The 26,412-nt window shown below is 37.7% G+C and overlaps 1 protein-coding gene across 1 annotated transcript in view; it reads left to right on the plus strand.

Annotated features, from left to right (window-relative positions):
- Positions 1-7,261: 7,261 nt before the first annotated feature.
- Positions 7,262-26,412, plus strand: part of LOC144979209 (uncharacterized) — a 60,518-nt gene continuing 41,367 nt past the window's right edge. The window contains exons 1-3 of the mRNA XM_078925821.1: positions 7,262-7,424; positions 12,157-12,328; positions 14,000-14,094. Coding sequence (XP_078781947.1) covers positions 7,367-7,424; positions 12,157-12,328; positions 14,000-14,094 — 325 coding nt within the window. The 5' untranslated portion in view covers positions 7,262-7,366. The remainder of the gene's footprint in view (positions 7,425-12,156; positions 12,329-13,999; positions 14,095-26,412) is intronic.

Genomic DNA, 26,412 nt, shown 5'->3' on the forward strand with positions numbered 1-26,412 from the left:
AGACTGTTAGACACGATTCATTGGCCAGCAATCATCGTCTATTTAGATGTCGCTGTCAGCAACCCAAGCTATCTTCTATCACGTGACCTTAAATCCGAACCTGCATATCGCTTGAGAGCCTTCACTATCCAGATCTTGTTCATGGTCACGTGAGAAGGCTAGATCCGTTCGGGTTCGTCCATCGGCGCCTCGATCGGCACGATTTCGTTAAGAGTCTCTTGACTTTGTCCTGCCAATACCGATTGAACCAATACTACAAACGACTGTTGATAGAATTGATTTTGATGCAGACGTATCTGATGATGATTATGATGACGGAGTTGAGACACCGAGGCCAGCTGCTACTGCCGCTAAAAGCAGAGGTGCAGATTAAAGTGTGGAGAGCAACTGAGAAAGCAGAGATTGGAAAATCATTTGAAGATTTTGAAGGTAAGAACATTCAAAAAAGCTTGTGCTCACAACAAATTATTCACTGTGAGAAGTGCTAGATAGTGAAATTGGATTTGATTTTTATTTGTTTCCAAACACACCGAATTGAAAATTGCATGTCACAGTTTGTGTCTTGGAGGTGCTCGTGCTCAGCAACTAACGGTTTGAAGTCTAGGAGATTGGTGAAATGTTTTAATTTATATTGCTTGAGGTGACAGTGGTGTGCTCTTGTCTCGATGATGGAGAATAAAACCCGATGCCAATGCTGTCATGTTGAATTAAAAGCTGCTAACATCTAGTCGCGCACTACTATTCAATGAAGAGATATCTTAGCATAGAAAGATGATGGAGATATTGCATCTATTGTTGGGATCCTCTAATGACAAGTTGAAAGAAGAAATAATATGATAATGATATCATTACAATATGTATAACCTTGTTTTATTGCTTTTCTTCAGGTCCCAAGCTGGCAGAATTCACTAAGTTTGAGAAACAAGTGGATGTCTTCATGAAATTCATGGACACGTCTTTGGATAGCTTATTGAAACAAACCAATCTCTACAAACACCAGCAGAAAGAAAAGTGTAATGTCACGCCACATCTCAGGTCTTGGTGTGCCTGAAATTCTCATTATCATATTAGCCTGAGTTGAACTTTGAGTTTGCTGAAAAGTTTCAGAGAATTTTGAAAGTGATATTTTACAGAAAATGTGTATAGTGTTCAAAATGTCACATAACCCTATATCTGTGTAAGAGGGCCCATACACGCACAGATCTCATCGGGGGACGATCGCCGAACAGGCACTGCTGGGTCGCTGTGTCCCGATCCCTGCGTTAATCGCAGATGATTTTTGCCCACACACGGTGAGAGTTTTTTTAGGCGATCGGCGATCGGGGGCGTGGCAGTATAAAAAAGTGGACAATTGTTTTCGGATTTTCGCTGTTTTCACGTCGCATTCGTGATCAGCCTCAAATTTACAATAGGTTTGATACTAAGAACTGTGTGTTTACTCCAAAAATTGGTGAAGTTAGAAATAAATTTTATTTAATAGTGAGGCTATGTGGCCGACAGAACTGATCCAAGGTTACTGTCTCTCTATTCTATCTTTCGTCTTGCGCACAATAGTGACTACTTCTCACTAAATTATATCAATTAGACTGTTGAAGGAATGAAACTGACATCATTCAATTCTTTGTTATTATATTAAGGCAGCAATTTTGGCAATTAGTTCTCACTAAATTATATCAATCAGACTTTTAACATTCAAGGTTACTCGTAGTTTTGTGAGACGGTACGTTATTTCCGACTGGCGGATGTTGTGAGCATTTTATCTAAACTCATAGCATCAATGACCGTTCAAGATATTCGTATCATATGTAGCAATAGCTACAATAACGTAACATGTAGAGAGAGAGAGAGAGAGAGAGAGAGAGAGAGAGAGAGAGAGAGAGGGAGAAATTATTTGCGCTATATATACCGCTATATTCAATAAAGGTGCTCAAATCACTTTATAAGTGTCCCTGGCCAACAGCAAAACATGTTAGACGAGACATGACTGTAAAGCGATATTACAAGTGTTTCCCGACAGAGACGACGCTGTAAACAGCGAGGTACTCATTTTAAACGTGAACAAAGTGAGAGAATGAGAGTAAAGAGCCTTTTCCAAGGACTCAATTATGCGCCACTCAGAACGGGACTCGAACCCAGTACCGTCCGATCCAAAGGCGAGTGTCATATCATAAGACCACATGCATAGCCGCACAAGAAAGTGATGAGAGAATAGATACATATGTATTGAAGGAAGAAAGAGCGGATGGAGTGAGTAAAGTTCTTGGATATTTATAGAAGGAACCAAATTGACGTCACTCATCTCATTGTTATTGTTTTTAGACACCCATTTCTATGATTTGTTCTGATTAAAATATATCAGACTATAAACGTTCAAGGTTCCATATAGATTTTTGAACTGGAGCGTTATTTCCGGCTGGCGGACGTTGTGAGCATTTTAATTTAACACAGAGAATCAATGAATTTCACGTTAGTCAACCCGTTGTTATTACAGAGTTATAGTTATACGCCGATGCAGGCCGAATGAACGACTTACCGATCCCGTGTTCAATTTTTTCTCGCGTCCTCTCGTCTAATCTCGTCACTCCGGAATAGAAAGAGGAGGTGGGGCTTATATGATATAACGCAATGAAAGTTCTGTCCGATGACGGGTGGGGGGATATCACCTCTCCAAAACTTACCTTATTATATGAGATCTTGATATTCTTATCCAATCACCGATTGCTCGTTTGACAGTTCGCTTGTGAACAGTTAGGAGACCATCTCTTGATTTATGGGCAGGCGGCTTTGCGTAAAGGCGGTGAGTGTTGTATACATCAAAGAGTACCGCTGACCGATGGGTAAATAGTGGTTGTGTAACCCAAAAGCCCAGCCGACTCGACTGCAAGCTCTTGTATGTAATAGCTGCGTCACCATCTCAACGCTCAGGAATTAATTAGTGAGACAGGACTCAAAAACAAACAACGCTTTTGAATCACACGAGATACATCAGTGTGCTCGTCGCATTGAGAATTGAAAAATGAGATATAAATCAAGAAAATCGACCGGAAAATAAAGAAACTATCATGAAATTAAAAAAAATTGAGCAATATTTTTTTCAAAATCAATCTACTAGAAAAAATTTTTATTTCTAAACCTATTTTTGTGAAACAAAGATAAATGTTCTCCTTTTTGCAAGCTGATTCAAACAATGTGGTTTTCAAATTTATCGTATACGTAATCATTTGGAAGCTCCCGAGAAAGGTATTTTTGTGTAATCTCTTTCACACACACGCGCGCGCAACACCACCAACACACACACACAACACACACACAAAACAGATACAAACAATACACAAACAATATACATCCCTGGTCATCTATTGCCTATATTATTAATGTTAATATATACATCCCATGCTGATTGTCACTACCCCCCCCCCCCACCCCCAACCATTTCCACCATCCAAGTACCAGCGGCCATTTCTCTTTGATCTCGTATCATGGTCTACCCGAAGCCCAACACCTCGATCGTTTGTGGGTCAACCCCCCCCCCTTCCCCCCTCCCCCCACCTTCCCTCGTAATCAATTTATAATTTTCTCTCTGTATAGAGCGCCACATGCACAATTATATACTATTGAATGACACTGACCTTGCCCCTCCCCTAACACAAGCCAACAGCAACCCAAGCTATCCTCTATCACGTGACCTTAGATCCGATGCTGCATACCGCTTGAGAGTCTTCACTATCCAGATCTCGTTCATGGTCACGTGAGAAGGCTATATCCGTTCGGGATCGGCGTTCGGCGTCTCGTTCGACCCGATTTCGTTAAAAGCCTATTGCTTATAGACAGCCATTTTTATAATCAACTATCACTAAATTATATCAATCAGACCATAAACGTTCGAGGTTACACAGTTTCTGTGTTAGTATGTTATACCCCGATGGAGATGTGAGTATTTTTCCAATACGCATAACATCAATACATTTGCAATCAGATTTAATTTTAAAAACAAGGTAAACCACGGACATTTTTCCATTTTGTGGACAATAAAGATTTGTTATTTATCATTATTATTATTATTATTATTATTATTATTATTATTATTATTATTATTATTATTATTATTATTATTATTTATTATTATTATTATTATTATTATTATTATTATTATTATTATTATTATAATTATTATTATTATTACTATTATTATTTATAAAACAAATCGACAGTGCTCCCGTGGCAAGTACTCGCATCCCCCCCCCCCCCCACACACACACACACACGCACACAGCTCTTTTACTTTTCTTTATTTCGTTTAGGGGGGGGGGGTTGTTTGTAGACTATAATTTAAGGTGTTACATCCAATTTTGTGTGTTGGTATCAATGCCCACCCCTGTCATTACGTAGTCAAGGCTTTTTGGCATCTGCCAATCCCAAATTATGTTTGTGTCAAAGTCGACCGTGATGTCGCGTCAACGAGGAGAAGAAAAAAAAGGACAACAACAAGAAAAATTTAATTAAAAAGATTAATAATGATAATAACTGTCATATTATGAAATTACATTAGAAATTACGAAAGTCGGAAACTGTTTTATTTTGTATGAAATCCATTATAAATTTTACGGTGATCAAGAACGAAACCTCTTCCTGGCTCAAAATTTATAAAAATATTATTTAAAAAAAATAATAACACAGCATTTATTTGGCGGAATATCCACTAGACGTGCTCAAAGCGCTTTACAAGGCGTCCCGAGCTAACAGCAATACTAAACATGAAGGACGAGACATGACGCCTGTCAGGCGATGTTACAATTTTTTTTTCCGACAAAGACAACGGACGGCCATGTACTCATTTTACACCTGGGTACGGTGAGAAAATGTGAGTAAAGAGCCTTTTCCAAGGACTCAACTCTGCGTCACTCAGAGCGGGTCTCGAAACCTGGACCTTCCGATCCGAAAGCGAGAGTCATACCACTAGACCCCATCACAGAACAGGGAGGGGCACTGTTCTGTCGACCACATAGCCTCACTATTAATTAAAATTAATTTCTAATTTCATCCATTTTTGGAGTAAAAACATAGTTCTTGGTATCAAACCTATTGTAAATTTGACGGTGGTCACGAATCCGACGTCAAAACAGCGAAAATCCGGAAAAAAATTGTCCAATCTTTTTATACTGCCACGCCCCCAATCGCTGATCGCCTCGAAAAATATTAAGCAAGGCGGGCTTTGCGAGCGACCGACCGTCCCTCTGCTCGTCGGCCAGGTATTTGGCTTCACACATTGCGTTTTCACTCCGGTTTACCTGATCGGCGATCGACCCTCGATCAAAACTGAGCGTGTATGGAGCCTTTAACACTTGTTTATTCTCTTATAAAGTAATGTGGTTTTGAAATCAACATTATCAGATTTGTTTATTTCTTATTCATTTTTACAGAGTAGGTACTGGAGTTGCCACTATCCAAAGACCTGAGATGATGGGGTTTTTGGGCATCAATGTTTTAATGGGGTGTCATTGTCTACCTTCATGGGTTCATTACTGGAGTCAAGACCTTGACCTCGGAGTACCTTTGGTGTCGGGTTCAATGACAAAAAATAGTTTTTGATGATAAGTTTGCGTCCTGGATAGATCGTCATAACATAGTTGTGTGAGAACCATTAGAAGCTGTTATTATGTTGACCGGCTGTAGTAGTAGTAGTAGTAGTAGTAGTAGTAGTAGTAGTAGTAGTAGTAGTAGTAGTAGTAGTAGTAGTAGTAGTAGTAGTAGTAGTAGTAGTAGTAGTAGTAGTAGAAGTAGTAGTAGTAGTAGTAGAAGTAAGTAGTAGTAGTAGTAGTAGTAGTAGTAGTAGTAGTAGTAGTAGTAGTAGTAGTAGTAATAGTAGTAGTAGTAGTATAATGCTGATGATGGCGTAAATAATGATGAAAATAATAATACGTATGACATAATTGTAAAAATGATACTAATAATAATAAGAAGAAAAATAGTGAATATAATAATGATGAGGATGACGGAGATATTGATGAAAATAATAACATGTAATATATAATTGGATAATTATAATAACGATAATAACATTAACTCTTGAGGCGGACTACATTTATGTTCACATAATATTATCAACGGCTTTTTGTCACGCTGGGGACAAACAATAATATGCTTTATCACTTCACTATCACTATCCAATTTGTCTTCAAGGCTGCCCTATCTGATGAGTTACGTACACGTTAAAGGGCTGGTGATATGAAGACCGCGTCATGACATGGCGACTCCACTTCAAAGACTTACAGCATACCATGTTTCATGGGAATACTGGAAAAGGCGACAAAATCTATTTCTGAGACCTTAATGTACAAGGCCGTTTCAGAATTAATTATTTTGGGTATATTATTATTATCATTCCAAATTTTATGTAAAGTCAGATATATCTATATAAAATATATTTATTTATATCTTGCTAAATCATCCAAATAAAAGTGTAATACAAAAGCGTCCTTTTCTAAAGCCATGTTGACTATTATTTATCAATTGGTTCTTTTCAAGAAAAGTGACTATTTTCTCTCTATGGTTTTACAACATAATTCTGTCGTATTTAAAATATCAGGATTATAGAATTTTGGCCAGAAAACTTGTTCTTCAAATATCGATCCATTGAAATTACCCTTTAAAATTTCTCTAGAATATCTCTAGTGTCTCTTTTCCTTTCAGAAAGTCGGTGTTATGCCATGCCCTTTTATATATATATATATATATATATATATATATATATATATGTGTGTGTGTGTGTGTGTGTGTGTGTGTGTGTGTGTGTGTATTATTTACGTTATGCCACCGCTAATTTCACATTTACCTATTTTAAGAGGGATTTTGAATTGTCAATAAAAAATGTCCTCGTTTAATCTCTGCATCTTCTATGGTTCTTTAATTTAGTTTTTACAATTTGCGGTGGTATCATGATTAAAATGCAAACATAACCTCAACTAACTCCAGTTGTTATTAAGATTTTTATTGCGAATAAGTTGCATTCGATTATTAAACTGACACTCAAGGTTACTTGTATCCACGCAGTATTTTCTTTCCGATGTGGCATTTCGAAACCTGTTTTGTCTCTAAAAATCAGGAAGGGGGCGTACACCGTCTGCTAATTGTAATTTTCCTTGGTGTGGACGTGAACGATAGGGATAACATGTAAGATAACATGTCGACTAGCGATGTCAAGGAAACTTGATATATCCTCTGTTATCTTCAGACACGCACCACACCAACTTGGATATAAATTGACATGGTAATCAGCGGTCATTGCATAAATATCATCAGACCTGATCGATTGACGCTGTCTTTTTTTTTTTTGGCTTCAACCTAACATCGCTACAAAGAAAAAGAGATGAATTCAAAATTGTGTATAGCATTTGCTTGTGTAGCCTTTTTGGGATGTTTTGTAGGTAAGATTTATGACGAATATTATGAGGTTTGTTTTTTTTACTGAATTACTTGAAATTACCAGTTTAAGAATTTTTGATAGCTCGAGGGCCATCTGAATTAACCGATTCATGAAGTAAAAGCTTTCTGGACAAAAATTAAACAAACACGTTTAGCTAGAGTACGACTATACGGACCCAGAACCTCAACATAATCAACATAAATTACTGAGAATATTAAATAATTCGCGCTCCAAAAACAACTGTCGAGTACTCTATGTGATTCACGCCAATTCCCCTCACACACACACACACACACACACACACACACATATATATATATACAAACACACACACACACACACACACACATCGGTGCTAGAGGGGAAAAAATTGAAAAGTTGAGAGGCCTTCAACCACCGACAATAACTGATGCAAATCTGAAATTTCACCATTATCAAACCATTTTACTGAACTTTAAGTAGACAAAATTTTGATGTGATTTGTCGATTCCCCCATTTAGACTTGAAAACTTTCGATATCGTAATTTTTATACAACTTTGGTATAACCGGCATAGTTTCTTATCCAATCATCGATTTTTAATCAAGCCCAGCAAGTCTTAACTGAAGGTAATGTTCTAGTTGCTTGCAAATTTTCGACGGTCACTGATTTCTTCTTCGTATTTAAACAGCGTCACAATTTCCCAGATTTCTTTTTTGCACCCATTATATATATATATATATATATATATATATATATATATATATATTATATATATATATATATATATGGATTATGGTGATTTAAAAAAAGTGTTGTCGTGTTTCAATTACTAGGCTAGATAAGCTTAAGATATTTGTTGAAAGATGTAAATGGTCCTTAGGAAAAAAATTCTATTAATTATGACAATTTGGAATAATCTAAAGTTGAGACTAACAATTTCAAGTCAATTTGTGTTTTAAGAATGCCATTGACAAAGAACTCGATTCCGATGACATTGGACATTATTGGCATTTTGTATATTTATTAATTGAAACTCTCGAATCCATAAAGCTGGACAGGCCAAATGAATATTGATAGGGAAAATTATTAGATATTTATTAATTAGAAAGAGTGATTATACACCCCAACTTAACTTATTAACAATGCATGTTGTTTATATAACTTTGAAAAATTGTATCTTTGCATAAAAGTTTAACAGAGCATTTAAGGTTTTTAAAGCCTATTAGGTCTTAAACTTTACGATACGATACGATACGTTACGATACGATATTCTATTGAAAAGATGACCCTGGTGTTGACACACAATGCTTTGTGTGCTGGTGGAAGATTAAAATCTGTAATTGTGTGTAGTGTATGGTGCAAAAGCATATAAAACAGAGAGAAACTTTTTTTAAAAAAGTATTCTACCTCCAAAAAAACAAACCCAAAAAACCCAACTAAAACCAGTCTTCCTCGACTGAGGTTCGAACCTCAAATCCCCTGATTAACGGCAGGAGAGGCTACCATTACACCAGAGATGTTACTCTAAGGTAATTCGGAAATTATTTTGTCCGATCAACGATCTATGCAGACGACCGCATCGACAACAAAAAGTTTACCAGCCGCCAGTTATATCTTTTAAAAACCTTCTTCTTTTCCTTTCAATTTATCCTGCATTTTGCAGGCTTGCCATAATGAATGCCACATCTCCATGCATCTCGGTTCAGAGCATCATCTTCCTCTAGGCCGTTCCTTCATATAACCCTTTACCTTATCAATCCAGCTAGTCTTTAAGCGTCCCTTTCTCTTCTTTCCCGCAAATTGTAAGACCAATACTGTTCTACCCACGTACACCCTCTCTCGTCTCTTTACATGTCCGAACCATTTCAATCTATCTTCTCTCAACATAATTGATACATTCTTCACTTCAGTCAACCTTCGAATTCGTTCATGTCTCACTTTATCTTTTCTTGTCCAGCCAAGTGACCATTATCTCAACATCTTCATTTCCGCCACCTCGACTTCTTTATCTTGTTTCTTTGTTGTAGCAGCTGTCTCTAGTCCATATAACATTGCTGGTCTACAACAGTTGTATATATTTTCCCCTTCAGCTTAACTCCAGTTACCTCCTCCAATTATTCCAGCCTGCATGTATCCTCTTCTTAGCCTCCATCTCAATCTCCTTGTTCAGTTGTTCCTATTTGAATTGGTTTGTCTCTGGCACATCCTCTTCTCATATCTTTATTGGGGACCCTGCTCTCTGTTGTCCGATGCACAAATACTCTGTATTCGATCTGCTTACCTTTTATCCCCTCCTTTCCAACACCCGTCTCCAACTTTCCAGTTCCTTTTCCGACTCAACTTTTGTATCATTCAAAATTACTACGTCATCCGCATACATTATAATCCATGTTGCCTCTCGCCGAGTGGGTTCTGTTAGTACATCCACCATTATTGCTTCAGCAGTGGGCTGAGAGCAGATCCCCGGTGTAATCCAACTATTACATTAAATGGATCAGTTGAGCCAACAGCTGTCATTACCACTGTTTTGTTTCCTTTGTACATATCATGGATAACTTTGATATATTTCTCTGTTACCCCCTTTTCTCTTAGACAGCACCACATTTCTTCTCTTGGTACCCTATCATATGCTTTCTCCAGGTCAATGAACACAAAATGTTATTCTCTTTGCTTTTCTCTATACTTCTCTGCGGTCACTTTTAAAGCAAATATAGCATCCTTTGTACTTTTACCAGCAACAAATCCAAAATGTTCTTCACTTATGTCTACATCTTTTCTTATCCTCTTATTGATCACTTTCCCAAATCTTCATTGTATGACTCATTAACTTGATGTCCCTATAGTTGCCAAATTCTTGAACATCATTTTTGTATATGGGAATCAACGTACTTTTTGTGCATTTCTCTCTTTCTGTAAGATAACCATACCAGGAAAGTTAACATTTCATCTCCAAGTGATTTCCATCTTTTGCTGGTATCTCGTCTGGTCCAACTGCTTTCCCCCTTTTCATCTTGCGCACTGCATCCCGCACCTCGTTCTTGCTTATCTCATCTACTATCTTCTCTTTAGATTGTATAACTGCACTTCTCCTGTCCCTGTCATTCTCTTCATTCATGAGGTGCTCGTAGTATGTTTTCCATCTTGCTCGAATCTCTTCATCTTTGCACAATATTCTTCCATTCTCTTCTTTGACCATCTTAATATTTAGTATATCTCTCCTATTCTCGTCCCTCTGTTTCGCTATTCTAAAATATTTTTCTGGCCTTCTTTACCTTCTAATTGCTTATACATATCTTTGAATTTCTTGGACTTTGCTTTTTCAACTGCTCTTTTTGCTTCTTTCTTTGCCTGCTTATATTCATCTACTTTCATATCATCCCTGTTTGTATCCGTGTTCTTCCTTGCTTCCCTCTTTTTATTTATTGCTTCCTGACCCTCTTCATTCCATGTTTCTTTTCCAACTTTTCCTCTTCCTGAGCTGACCCCTAGCACTTCTTTGGCCACTTCACGGATTGTATCAGCAGTCCACCATCGTGTTTTTCCCTCACTTTGTTTCTTTTTTATCTTCCTCTTTCCAAATGCCACTTTCGCAATAACAATCTTATGTTGCGCTGTCACTCTTTCTCTCCCGGAAAACTGCCACAGTCTGATACTTCCTTCAAATTTCTCCTCCAGCACAACAGGTAAATCCACTTGTGTCTTTCTCACACCACTTGAATACGTCACTCTGTACTCATCTTTCTTTCTAAAATATGTATTTAGTATTGCCTGGTCCATCATTGTTGCAATTCTTACAATATCTTCGTCTTCTTCATTTCTTCTGCCATACCCATACCTTCCCAATCATCTCTCCTTAAAAAACTACAACTGGAAAATGGGTTTCCTGATCTTATAATATCGGGGCCAGAAATACGGGGGAGGGATGGGGGTGGGGGGGGGGGGGGGCAAGAAAAAAAAAGAACAAACAAGGAAACAAAAAAGAAAAGTAGAGAAGAAAGAAGACTATACAAGGCCCAACACAAGCACAATAGAAACGATATTGCTACTACTACCCTGTCACAACAACAAGTACAAATACAACAAGAACAAAAACATCAACAACAACTACTTTTACAACTACTACAAATATACTACTCCTGCTAATACTACTACTACTACTACTACTACTACTACTACTACTACTACTACTACTACTACTACTACTACTATTATTATTATTATTATTATTATTATTACTACTACTACTACTACTACTACTACTACTACTACTACTACTACTACTACTACTACTACTACTACTATTTGACCATACCCTGACAAAGGCATTAAAAAAATCTTGACTTGGAATTTTAGAGTTCAATAATCGATGACCACTAACTTCTAAAAGGGGCAGCGTGGCTCAGCTTCTTACCCAAAAGGTATCGAGTTCGACTACTCGCCACGTCTAGTGGCCTTGAGCAAGTTACCTCTCCCTAGCTCACTGCGGCGCTGCACTGCGGTTGACGCCTGGGTTATTCCAGTCTTCCCTTGGAAAAAAAACTCTAAAGACAAATTTCCCCTTGGGGATGAATAAAGGGAATTTCTATTTTATTCTTAAAAACACTAAATCACTTAATCTGAAGTAAAAGAAAAATTCTGCTCAAAAGGAAAACAAAATGTGATTTGTTAGTGTATTGCATGACAATGACACACGAATACTGATAAGGATAATACAAGTATCTAGATACTTATTTTCTTCATTAAAACAAACAGAAGGAGGAGTGTTGGATGTTCAACAATATTTCAACTACAACATCCCCGGCACCAGTTGTAGCTTGACGGAAACAGCCTTCATGGTTACCAACTGTATGATGAACTTTGATCAAGTGAATTTCATGACGATGCTGATAAGAAGGGAATGTGTTTATTCCGACATCGATTGCGAGTGGGTGATTCTTTTCCTTTTAAGTTGTTTAACTGAGGTATTATCTCGATTTATTGGTACATGATTGTGGTGCTATATTGTTATTTTTAAAATGAAATTATAACTATAGTAACAACAAAAACAACAACAAAAACAATAATAATAATAATAATAATAATAATATAATAATAATAATAATAATAATAATAATAATAATAATAATAATATAATAATAATAATAATAATATAATAATAAGAATAAGAATAAGAATAAGAATAATAATAATAATAATAATAATAATAATAATTATTATTATTATTATTATTATTACTACTACTACTACTACTACTATTACTACTACTACTACTACTACTACTACTACTACTACTACTACTACTACTACTACTACTACCACTACTACTACTACTACTACTACTACTACTATACTACCGCTGCTGCTGCTGCTGCTGCTGCTGCTACTGCTGCTGCTACTACTACTCCTTCTACTACTACTACTACTACTACTACTACTACTACTACTACTGCTGCTGCTGCTGCTGCTACTACTACTTCTCCTTCTACTACTACTACTACTACTACTACTACTACTACTACTACTACTACTACTACTACTACTACTACTACTACTACTACTACTACTACTACTACTACAACTACTACTATTACTACTACTACTACTACTACTACTACTACTACTACTACTACTACTGCTGCTGCTGCTGCTGCTGCTGCTACTACTACTCCTTCTTCTACTACTACTACTACTACTACTACTACTACTACTACTACTACTACTACTACTACTACTACCACCACCACCACCACCACAACAGTTCTGAATAGTACAGAAGGATACTGGATGCAACTGTGACTGCGTAAGGGTCATTCGCTTACTTGTCCACAATTCAAAATTATGCCGATTGGCTCTTTTTATATCGGGCGTCCTGAATATTGAATTTCTATGTAGCATCAATGGCTAAGCAATTCTTGTGACAAAACCAATCGATGCTAAGCGCGGCCAGTGACCGATTGAGTGACTTCAGAGCCGTCCAACCGATGAAGTTGGAATTTATTCCGGTTCCTATTTTCTATGGCGTGAAACAACAATAGCAATTGCTTGCTACCCTTTGGATGGGACGCTTTTCTATCGCAAAGTACTTTCCGTCAGATCTAACAGACATATCTACCCAGTCACTGATAGTGGGACAACGGGTCAGTAAAAAAATCTCGACTTCACCTGGGATCTTTGTCCCTCTGCTTTTGAAGCAAATGCTATACCAATTGAGCTATCAGGATCCCCAATTGAGTTACCATGATGGTATAAACTAGGGCCAGGCATTGTATTTTGGATAAGTTAATTCCAGCCGGTGTGAGTGAGTAACAGACATGCTCTTGATCTGTGTGAAATGAGTGAGTAGTAGATTAAACAATTAAACAAGTTTGTGGTTATCTTAATCATTGTTTTTGTTTATTCACTTTAACCACGCCATTCACACATATCTCATTCGTCCTTAATGTTTTATTCATCGTGTTTTGTTGATAAAGGGGAAACCCGAAATGCCCACAGTATCTATCTTTGTCTAATAAATTAAAGCTTACAAGTCAACATTTATCGTTATCTTTTCCTTCGAGCAGCAACACTATCATATTTCTATCATATTTTCCCACAGATCTGTCGTTGCTACTCATCAATGTGTGAACGATTTGACTAGACTCAGCAACGATTGCAAAAGAGACATTGATATAGTCTCCGACTTTAATTTCCGTGAGTAAATGATATTTAGAGAGCGATGTTTATAATGCAGCATTTCTAAAAGTAAAAGTCGTGCACTTTAGATGGTCAGTAGCCCGATCAGGAAGAAATCAATGAGTGACAGTAATTCCGCCCGGTAGGCGTAAGCCGATGTTGGGTTTGGGAAAACTTTGTTGAAAAGAGTTTGCATTGCTCTCACAGTCTCACAAGGTCATGGTACCTGTGTGTTACTTGTGCGGCTATGTGGTTTAGTGGTATGACTTCCGCCTTCTAATCGGAAGGTCCTGGGTTCGAAACCCGCTCTGAGCGGCGTGTAGTTGAGTCCCTGGAAAAAGCTCTTTACTCACTTTCTCTCCTCGCACTCAGGTGTAAAGCGGGTACTTGGCCGTTAACGGCGTTGTCTCTCTCGGGAGAAATAGTAATATCGCATCGTGACTCGTCCTACATATCGAGTGTTGCTGTTGGCTCGGGACCATTTGTTAAGCGCTTTGAGCACATTTAGTGGATACTGCGCATTATAAATGCTCCATTATTTTTTATCTTATCTTGCTGGAGGGGTCAACGAGTTATTGTGATAACCAGCTGACAACTATAGTCAGATTTTTAAGAAGTGGCGCGTCTTTTTCTATTTTTCTTTCTCAGCTGCCCCTCAATGTACAATTGTAAAAATTTGTATGAACCTCTGAATTAATTTGTCTTAATCAAAAATATTTTTTCATGAATTTTAAGACAATAGGATGGGGTTTTTCTTATTAAAGCTATATCAAAATCGATAACTGGTAAGGATTAGAACTAATAGATGATCAAAATTATGAATTTTCCCCTTATCCAGTTTGAAGGAATTTGTTAAAATGGAATGTACGGAGTTGTACCAGAAATGTCGCGGTTACGAACCCCCATAATTGCCGCGAAGTTTTTATTCTCTGTTGTCTTCTGGCACTTTCTTACTCACTTCATTTCTTGTTTTTATCAATGTAAGTGCCTGCTCCACTCACTTTCTGAATTAAAGATTCAGCCAAAATACCGGAGCATACTCAATGTCTCAATCGTTTCTGTTACATGTCTGTGTTGAGAATATTAGCTATTAAGCTTAAATGCTGGCCAACTAACTTAGCGGCATTTGTGTGTGTTGCACCCGTGACCTCAAGAAGTCGGGGAGAGAAGGTTCTAGTTAGACTATGGTTTGAAGCGACTTTTTGGGGGGTCGTGGATAGATCATACGGTGGAGTGACGATATCCCAGGTCAGGCGGAGTTGTCGTACCAATAACGATATCCCAGGTCAGGCGGAGTTGTCGTACCAATAAGTTCGCCGGTTCGAGCCCCCATCGCCGCCGCGAAGTTTTTATTCTCTGTCTATACTATATTCAATTTTTTACAACCATTGATATAGGGATAGCTGAGAAAAGCTAGAAAAACACGCACCATTAATTTTAAAAATCTGACTAGATAATTAAATCACCAAATGTAATAATTTGAAATTAAATTGAGTTATAATTTTTTACATCTACTTTACTATCTACTTTTCTTTCTCATGTCCATAATATATGAATGTTATGGACTGGGACGTATGGAATTTACGGCAAATTACAACTAGAAAAAATGCCTTATATTTTAAACACTCATTCGTACATATGGTCTATAGTCGACATGTATTTATTTGCAGGTCTGATAACCCTATTTGTTATAATTGTTGTAATGGGAAAAGTCTCGAACCAATGCATCATATTGCCCATTACGACGATGTTACAACAGGCCCATAATTGCGTCCGGTTATCAACCTGCACCATGATGCGCAAAGCTCGTATGTAGACTTCTGAGTTTTGATCCGGCGATCTTGAAAATCAGGACCAGAGGTTTGATCCGCCGACCATCGATGTATCATGATACATTTTTTCTTGCTAAAATACATTTGCATTTTGTAGTAAAACTAATGAATAGAGGTCCCTAAATGAGTCAATAAAATGGAGATAAAGATAAAGGGAGTAAATCTGACTCATGAATGAACAACACAAAACAAACGACGTTTCGATCTTTGGGCTTTTTCTAGTAAACACAAAATAAATATATATTTATATTAGATTGTCATAATAATATAAGCGAAAATGTGTGAATGTGCGCGCGCGTGTGTGTGTGTGTGTGCGTGTGTGTGTGCGCAATGGAAGAGAGAGAGAGAGAGAGAGAGGGAGAGAGAGAGAGAGAGAGAGAATGAGATGAAGTAATTATATCAAAACTATATATATATATATATATATATATATATATATATATATATATATATATATATATATATCTCAAGTATAAGTTAGGGGGATGGGGGAGGGGGGGGGGGTTATTGAAGTATACTAGACAGCAATAGTGTAATTAGTGGTCCTCTACTTCCGCTGTTAAGATATTGGAACAAAACAAACAAAAAAACTTTTTTAAAGAGGAGAGAGAGAGAGAGAGAGAGAGAGAGAGAGAGAGAGAGACAGAGAGACAGAGAGAGAGAGACAGAGAGAGAGAGACAGAGAGAGAGAGAGAGAGAGAGAGAGAATGAAAGTTGGAGAACGGGAGTGGAAGGATGCGTTTCAAAGTTATATTTAAAATAGATGAGAGTGAAAAGTAAAAATTGAAAAATATAATAATTAAAAAACACAAAACAATATAGTTGTGTCTTTTAATTATTATTTTTATTCTCGCTCTCTCTTTTTAATTTTTTAAATTTTTGTTTCAATATCTTAATAGCGGAGGTAGGGGACCACTAATAACACTATTGCTGTCTAGTATTCTTCAATACCCCCCCCCCCCCACTCCCCCCATCCCCCTTCCTCATTCTTGATATGTATATATATATATATATATATATATATATATATATATATATATATATATATATATATATTATTTGAATATGTACCACAATGTTTGAGACAGTCTACATTAATGTTTCAGGCCTAATTAGCCATCGTCAGGACTGAGTTGGTTTGTTGACTGTTGTTGTTCGTTGAAGTGGTTCCGGTTTGTAGTTTAGAAACATTAACAAAAACATTTAGAAACACTATGAAAAAAAACATCCACAAAACTCAGCGGACATATTTGGAAATTCAAAGACAACAAACTAGACCACAACATTTCATGGAAAATTTTATCTAAAGCAACAGGATACACACCAACATCAAAACAATGTAGCTTATGCCTGGAAGAGAAATATACTATAATCAAACGCCCTCATGAAGCCACACTCAACACGAAAAATGAAATGTACAATACGTGTCCACATCGCCGGAAGTTCTTGTTAATCAACTACAAACCGGAACCACTTCAACAAACAACAACAGTTTACAAACCAACTCAGTCCTGACGATGGCTAATTAGGCCTGAAACATTAATGTCTCAAACATTGTGGTAAATATTAAATTAATAATTCGCTCCATTGCTACATGTCGAGCACTTTTCGTACCATATTTGTATCAAACACGATTCAATATATATATATATATATATATAGTTTTGATATCATTACGTCATCCCACTCTCTCTCTCTCTCTCTCTCTCTCTCTCTCTCTCTCTCTCTCTCTCTCTCTCCATCTATGCATATATATATATATATATATATATATATATATTATATATATATATATATATATATATATATAAATTATAAAAACAAAAAACCATGAAATAATAGTGCTCAACTTTAGGATAAAAGGAGATATTTATAAACATTTGAAAGATAATTAAGATTGTTTAACTTCTACAACGTTGTTATCGAGCGTTGCTCTCATCAGGAAGTGGAAGTGAAAGTAGATTGTTGTGTTTTCGTATTTTTCTAGATTCGTGTTTATGGAGGTTCGTAATTACATAAAAGGTGTTTGTTTCTATGTCTGCATGAGGAAATTAGTTCGTTTCTTCTGTTGAGTGTTGCTATGTTTGGTTTAGTGATGATGAAGAATTTTTCTTCCAAGCAGAGTTTGCTAATCTTAGAAGAGGGGGAGTACGACTGTGCTCTGGAGATGATTTTCCATGTGATGCTGTGTTGTATGTTTTTTTTTCTTTGAGGTTCCAAATGTGTTCGCTTAGTGTAGTAGAATGTCGTTTGTGTATGTTTCTGAAGGAAGATGGATGCAGGTTGTATCTGGTTTTGAATGAACACTCGGTGAGGCCAATGTATGTTTCTTGTTTTGGTGTGTCTGGTCGTGTAACTGTGGCTTGATAAATTACGTTTTGAGTCAGGCAATTGCCGTTTAGTGGGCATGTTGCCTGGGTCCTACAGTTGCATTTTTTCTCTAGGTTGTTGCTGGGCTGAGCTGGCTGTGATAGTTTTCGGTTATTGTTGGAGTAAATAATGTTTTGTATGTTTGGCATGCAGGTGTATCCTATTTTGATGGTGTTTTTGTTCATGATTGGGTGTAGAACGTGACCGGGAGGGAAGCATTTTTGTAGTAGGTTGAAGAATTTGTTACCGATAGAAGTTGTCACATTCTTGCTGTAGGGTGGGTTGAACCATGTTATATGTCGTTTGTTTGTTTTTTTGTTGGAGTGGTAATTGTCTCTTCCTCATATTTTAGTTTGTAGTTATGTCCACTTTTTTGTAGTGCGTTTGTGTACGGTGGGATTGCATCGTTGAATATGTTGTTGTTTGTAGAGTTGTTAGATAGTCGTTTATTAATGCTCTCGGGGATGTTTTTATTATAGATGGCGGATGATTGCTATGTCTATGAACGTACAATGGGATGTTGTTGGGTTTTGAAAATGGTTGGAAGGTGCCGTCGTTTAGGTTGATGGTTATGTCCAGGAAGTCGAATGTTTTTTGGTTGGCTTTGATTGTAATTTTCAGATTGTTGTCCTGGAAGATTTTGCATATTTTTTTCTTTATTAATTCTGTCTGTCTCGGTGTTTTATTGCACAATGCGAGTCTGTCGTCCCTGTATAGTCCAATGTTTTTAACAAGACTTTGCATTTGAGAAAGTAGATATAGTCCGACGAGCTCGCATGTTTCTGCTCCGTCGTAGTTTCCCATGGTGACATCAAAGTTTGTTGATTTTTTTGTCCATGCTATTCCATTATTGTAAAGTGATGTATTCTTCGAGTGCAGGATAATATGGATTTCTTCTTCGGTGATGCTGTCGAAGGTTTTCGCAAATTGTAGTGCTTTGAGGAGTAAGGTTTTGGTGATTGAATGGTAGAAATTACAGATGTCAAAGATGATTGCGTTTTGTCGTTGTTTGTTTTCTGTGTTTCTGTACCAGTTGATAACTTCAGCGGTGTTTCTCCATTGGTTGAATTCGGTTTCCTTGACGATTTTCACTACCACTTCCTGGTGAGAGCACAGCTCGATAACAACGTTGTAGAAGTCAAACAATCTGAATAATCTTTCAAATGTTTATATATATATATATATATATATATATATATATATATATATATATATATATATATATATGTATATATATATATATATATATATATATATATATATATATACATACATATATCTTCCATTGCACACACACACACACACACACCCACACTCACACACACACACACACACACACACATTTACAAATTTTCGCCTATATTATTATAACAATCTAATATAAATATATATGTAATTTGTGTTTACTTGAAAACGGCCAAAGGCCGAAACGTCGTTTGTTTTGTTTTGTTCATTCATGAGTCAGATTTACTCCCGTTATCTTTGTCTCCATTTGCATTGTAAATGCATCCCATCAGTTATCGTTGTGCGGTTTTTGTAACTAAATGCGCACATGCATCCATTAAACAATCTGACAACTCTTGCCTCGGACAACAACAACTAAAATTTTAGAACCAACTATACCGATTTGTCTACCACTTGTATCGCAGTAATCAGCCTCATGATTTGGTGGATTCTAAGTAGTAATAAGAATAATGGTGTTCTTGTATTATAATATATCATTTACAATTCAGCAAACCATATAGGTGACGCTGTCAAAACAAATGACTAGCAGCACGTGGTAAAACACGCGCTCTTAACTTTGACCGCTTACTTTCCATAGCAAATTATAGGAAAAAAGACATAAGGTGGCAAAAGAAAAACATACTCATAAATAATCGATCACGCACCAAATACTGTCTAGACTCTCATATTTTATGAAACAAATGGTAAATTATCAAAAATTACTGTCGATCTAATTTTAGACCACGTCAAAGTTAATTATTCAAAATTAATGCGTGAAGAAAACGAGAACTATTTGGACCCTAATTATTTTTAGTAATTTTGCCATATATGATAAATTTAACTAGTATAAAATTTTATTTGTGCATGTTTGAATTTACTAAAAGTGTATCATCTACAATGTAACAAGAGATGAAGTGAGTAGGAAAGTGCCAGAAGACAATAGAGAATAATTATTTTTTTCGCGGCGGTGATGGGGGTTTGAACCCGCGACCTTACTGGTACGACAACTCCGCCTGGCCGGGGAGAGCGTGACTCTACCGTATGAGCTATCCACGATCCCAAAAAAGATCGTCTCTAACTTCTAGTCATTATTAGAGCCCTCACTACCCGACTACTTGAGATTGCGGGTCCAACACACACAACCTCCCGGAAGTAAGTTGGCCAGCAGTTAAGTTTAATAGCCAATATTCTCAACACAAATATATAACATAGAAACAATTGAGACATTGAGTATGCTCCGTATTTGGGGCGAATTTTTAATTCAGAAAAGTGAGTGGAGCAGGCAACAAGAGATAAAGTGAGTAGGAAAGTGCCAGAAGACAATAGAGAATAAAAACTTTTCGCGGCGATTTGAACCCGGACCTTACTGGTACGAGAACTCCGCCTGGCCGGGGAGAGCGTGACTCTACCGTATGAGCTATCCACGATCCCAAAAATGTAAACAACAATAAACGGAAGACCTAGTGTACATATCTTGTGCGCAACGTTTTCCTGTTTAAATGTTCCTTATCACCAGCCTCGACTCGAACGCCAGACCACACGATACAAACGATTTCAATTTCAGTGTTTGTGATTTGTATCGATTGTAAGATTTAGTTCAATGTTAACCCGTAGTAACTTTCCAGATGTCTAACTCGCATAATTTTAGAATGCTTTTTACGATTCACTTCGTAATTTGACTAACAGTCATGCAATTGTTTTGACGGCGTCATCATATGTTTAGCTTGATAAAAAAAATTGCTGTTAAAATCGATTAATTTTTAATCGAAACACGCAGCGCAGAGCATTGTTTCTTTACTTTCTGTGACACAATGCAATCGGCTGATCCGCCTCGAAAAATCTACATCGTTGATGATCAAGAGACATCAAAACTAACTTTTAAACGTAGAGGCAGATTAGGAATATGGGAATGCCTTGTGGATAGTTACTTGAGCGGTCGATTACAGCGATTTGTCCTTATCCATTTCCACTTTACAAAATCATTATGCCGAGATACATCAAGCGCTGTACAATAATTTATTTGAAGCATAAATGATCCAATTACGATAAATTAGCTATTTGCAATTGCAGAACTAAGTACATTCTTCTAAAAAATTATATCAATTCAAATCAAATTCCATAGGCGGATATTAAATTGAATTGTCAACATCTTTTTAATTTCGACACACCTAATGTCGGATGGAGGCGGTGAACTTCACATCTACTAAATACAATATTATAATCTAAGTATGAAATATTCCATAGATAAAGAGTAGATATGCCTTTTAATTGGTGTCTTTAAAAAATAATATTATCCAGTTAACTGTCGTACTTCAGAAAGACGTGTATTTAAAAATTTGGCCAGCAAACTCGACAAATATCGATCGATTTGAATGACCCTCATATTGGCAAAAACTCATCGCTAATTTTCAGATTTGAGAGTTTTTGACAAGATGCGGTCATTTAAATCGATTGATATTTGAAGGACGAATTTTCTCGCAACAGTCTTAAATTAATAAGATATGAAGTGAGTAGAAAAGTGCCAGAAGACAATAGAGAATAAAAATTTTTTTCGCGGCGGTGGTGGGGTTTGAACCTGCGACCTTATTGGTACGACAACTCCGCCTGGCAGGTGAGAGCGTGGCTCTACCGTGTGAGCTATCCACGAACACAAAAATATTCGTTTCAAACCCAAAGTCATTTCTAGATCCCTCTCTCACCCACTTCTTGAGATCGCCGATTCGTTCACCACCATCGCGAAATAATTTTGACCAGCAGTTAAGCTTAATAGCCAATATTCTCATCACAAACATATAACATAGAAACAACTGAGACATTGAGTATGCTCCGGTGTATGGGGTGAATTTTTAATTCAGAAAAGTGAGTGGAGCAGGCACTTATGTTGGTAACAACAAGATATGAAGTGAGCAGAAAAGTGCCAGAAGACAATAGAGAATAAAAATTTTTTTTTTTTTTCGCGGCGGTGGTGGGGTTTGAACCTGCGACCTTATTGGTACGACAACTCCGCCTGGCAGGTGAGAGCGTGGCTCTACCGTGTGAGCTATCCACGAACACAAAAATATTCGTTTCAAACCCAAAGTCATTTCTAGATCCCTCTCTCACCCACTTCTTGAGATCGCCGATTCGTTCACCACCATCGCGAAATAATTTTGACCAGCAGTTAAGCTTAATAGCCAATATTCTCATCACAAACATATAACATAGAAACAACTGAGACATTGAGTATGCTCCGGTGTATGGGGTGAATTTTTAATTCAGAAAAGTGAGTGGAGCAGGCACTTATGTTGGTAACAACAAGATATGAAGTGAGTAGAAAAGTGCCAGAAGACAATAGAGAATAAAAATTTTTTTCGCGGCGGTGGTGGGGTTTGAACCTGCGACCTTATTGGTACGACAACTCCGCCTGGCAGGTGAGAGCGTGGCTCTACCGTGTGAGCTATCCACGAACACAAAAATATTCGTATCAAACCCAAAGTCATTTCTAGATTCCTCTCTCACCCACTTCTTGAGATCGCCGATTCGTTCACCACCATCGCGAAATAATTTTGACCAGCAGTTAAGCTTAATAGCCAATATTCTCATCACAAACATATAACATAGAAACAACTGAGACATTGAGTATGCTCCGGTGTATGGGGTGAATTTTTAATTCAGAAAAGTGAGTGGAGCACGGTAGAGCCACGCTCTCACCTGCCAGGCGGAGTTGTCGTACCAATAAGGTCGCAGGTTCAAACCCACCACCGCCGCGAAAAAAATTTTTATTCTCTATTGTCTTCTGGCACTTTTACTACTCACTTCATATCTTGTTGTTACCAACATAAGTGCTGCTCCACTCACTTTTCTGAATAAAAATTCACCCCATACACCGGAGCATACTCAATGTCTCAGTTGTTTCTATGTTATATGTTTGTGATGAGAATATTGGCTATTAAGCTTAACTGCTGGTCAAAATTATTTCGCGATGGTGGTGAACGAATCGGCGATCTCAAGAAGTGGGTGAGAGAGGGATCTAGAAATGACTTTGGTTTGAAACGAATATTTTTGTGTTCGTGGATAGCTCACACGGTAGAGCCACGCTCTCACCTGCCAGGCGGAGTTGTCGTACCAATAAGGTCGCAGGTTCAAACCCCACCACCGCCGCGAAAAAAATTTTTATTCTCTATTGTCTTCTGGCACTTTTCTACTCACTTCATATCTTGTTGTTACCAACATAAGTGCTGCTCCACTCACTTTTCTGAATTAAAAATTCACCCATACACCGGAGCATACTCAATGTCTCAGTTGTTTCTATGTTATATGTTTGTGATGAGAATATTGGCTATTAAGCTTAACTGCTGGTCAAAATTATTTCGCGATGGTGGTGAACGAATCGGCGATCTCAAGAAGTGGGTGAGAGAGGGATCTAGAAATGACTTTGGGTTTGAAACGAATATTTTTGTGTTCGTGGATAGCTCACACGGTAGAGCCACGCTCTCACCTGCCAGGCGGAGTTGTCGTACCAATAAGGTCGCAGGTTCAAACCCCACCACCGCCGCGAAAAAAATTTTATTCTCTATTGTCTTCTGGACTTTTCTACTCACTTCATTCTTGTGTTACCAACATAAGTGCCTGCTCCCCACTTTCTGAATTAAAATTCACCCATACACGGGCTACTAATGTCTCAGTTGTTCTATGTTATAGTTTGTGATGAGAATATTGGCTATTAGCTTAACTGCTGGTCAAAATTATTTCGCGATGGTGGTGAACGAATCGGCGTTCAAGAAGGGGTGAGGGATCTAGAAGATTGGGTTGAACGAATATTTTTGTGTTCGTGGATAGCTCACCGGTAAGCCACGCTCTCACCTGCCAGGCGGGTTGTCGTACCAATAAGGTCGCAGTTCAAACCCACCACCGCGCGAAAAAATTTTATTTTATTGTCTTTGGCATTTTCTACTCACTCATATCTTGTTGTTACCAACATAAGTGCTGCTCCACTCATTTTTGAATTAAATTCACCCCATACACGGAGATACTCATGTCTCAGTTGTTTCTATGTTATAGTTTGTGATGAGAATATGGCTATTAAGCTTAACTCTGGTCAAAATTATTTCGCGATGGTGGTGAACGAATCGGCGATCTCAAGAAGTGGTGTGAGTAGGGATCTAGAAATGACTTTGGGTTTGTAAAACGAATTTTTGTGTCGTGGATAGCTCTACACGGTTAGAGCCAACGCTCTCACCTGCCAGCGGAGTGTCGTACCAATAGGTCGCAGGTTCAAAAACCCCACCACCGCCGCGAAAAAAATTTTTATTCTCTAGTTGTCGTCCATGCATTGGTCCAGGTTCAAACCCTTACCAGCCGCGAAAAAAAGTTTTATTCTCTATTTTCTTCTAGCACTTTCTACCACATGCATATCTTTGTTGTTTACCAACATAAGTGCCTGCTCATATTTTTGATTAAAATTCACCCCTTTCACCGGCATACTCAATTTCCGTGTTCATGTTAATGTTGTGATGCAAATATTGGGTATAAGCTAACATGCTGGGTCTAAAATTATTTGCGTGTGTGATCGAATCGGCGATCTCAAAGTGGGTGAGAGAGGCTCTAGAAAGACTTGGTTGAACAAATATTTTGTCGCCCGTGACACACGTAGAGCACGCTTCACCGCAGGAGTTTGTCAAAGGTCGGCAACCCACCCCGCCGCGAAAAATTTTCTCTATTGTCTTCTGGCACTTTCTACTCACTTCATATCTTGTTGTTACCAACATAAGTGCCTGCTCCACTCACTTTTCTGAATTAAAATTCACCCATACACCGGAGCATACTCATGTCTCAGTTGTTTCTATGTTATATGTTTGTGATGAGATATTGGCTATTAAGCTTAACTGCTGGTCAAATTATTTCGCGATGGTGGTGAACGAATCGCGATTCAAGAAGTGGGTGAGAGGGGATCTAGAAATGACTTTGGGTTTGAAACGAATATTTTTGTTTCGTGGATAGCTCACACGTAGAGCCACGCTCTCACCTGCAGGCGGAGTTGTCGTACCATAAGGTCGCAGGTTCAACCCACCACCGCCGCGAAAAAATTTTTATTCTCTATTGTCTTCTGGCACTTTTCTACTCACTTCATATCTTGTTGTTACCAACATAATGCCTGCTCCACTCATTTTCTGAATTAAAAATTCACCCCATACACCGGGCATACTCAATGTCTCAGTTGTTCTATGTTATATGTTTGTGATGAGAATATTGGCTATTAAGCTTAACTGCTGGTCAAAATTATTTCGCGATGGTGGTGAACGAATCGGCGATCTCAAGAAGTGGGTGAGAGAGGGATCTAGAATGACTTGGTTTGAAACGAATATTTTGTGTTCGTGGATAGCTCACCGGTAGAGCACGCTTCACTGCAGGCGGAGTTGTCGTACATAAGGTCGCGGTTCAAACCACCCGCGCGAAAAAAATTTTTATTCTTATTGTCTTCTGGCACTTTTCTACTCACTTCATATCTTGTTGTTACCAACATAAGTGCCTGCTCCACTCACTTTTCTGAATTAAAAATTACCCCATACACGGAGCATACTCAATGTTCAGTTGTTTCTATGTTATATGTTTGTGATGAGAAATTGGCTATTAAGCTTAATGCTGGTCAAAATTATTTCGCGATGGTGGTGAACGAATCGGCGATCTCAAGAAGTGGGTGAGAGAGGGATCTAGAAATGACTTTGGGTTTGAACGAATATTTTTGTGTTCGTGGATAGCTCACACGTAGAGCCACGCTCTCACCCGCCAGCGGAGTTGTCGTACCAATAAGGTCGCAGGTTCAAACCCACACCGCCGCGAAAAAAATTTTTATTCTCTATTGTCTTCTGGCACTTTTCTACTCACTTCATATCTTGTTGTTACCAACATAAGTGCCTGCTCCACTCACTTG

Source organism: Berghia stephanieae, chromosome 1 (genome assembly GCF_034508935.2).
Source record: "Berghia stephanieae isolate SIO BIC M18660-M18661 chromosome 1, UCSD_Bste_1.3, whole genome shotgun sequence".
Classification (NCBI taxonomy): Eukaryota; Metazoa; Mollusca; class Gastropoda; order Nudibranchia; family Aeolidiidae; genus Berghia; species Berghia stephanieae.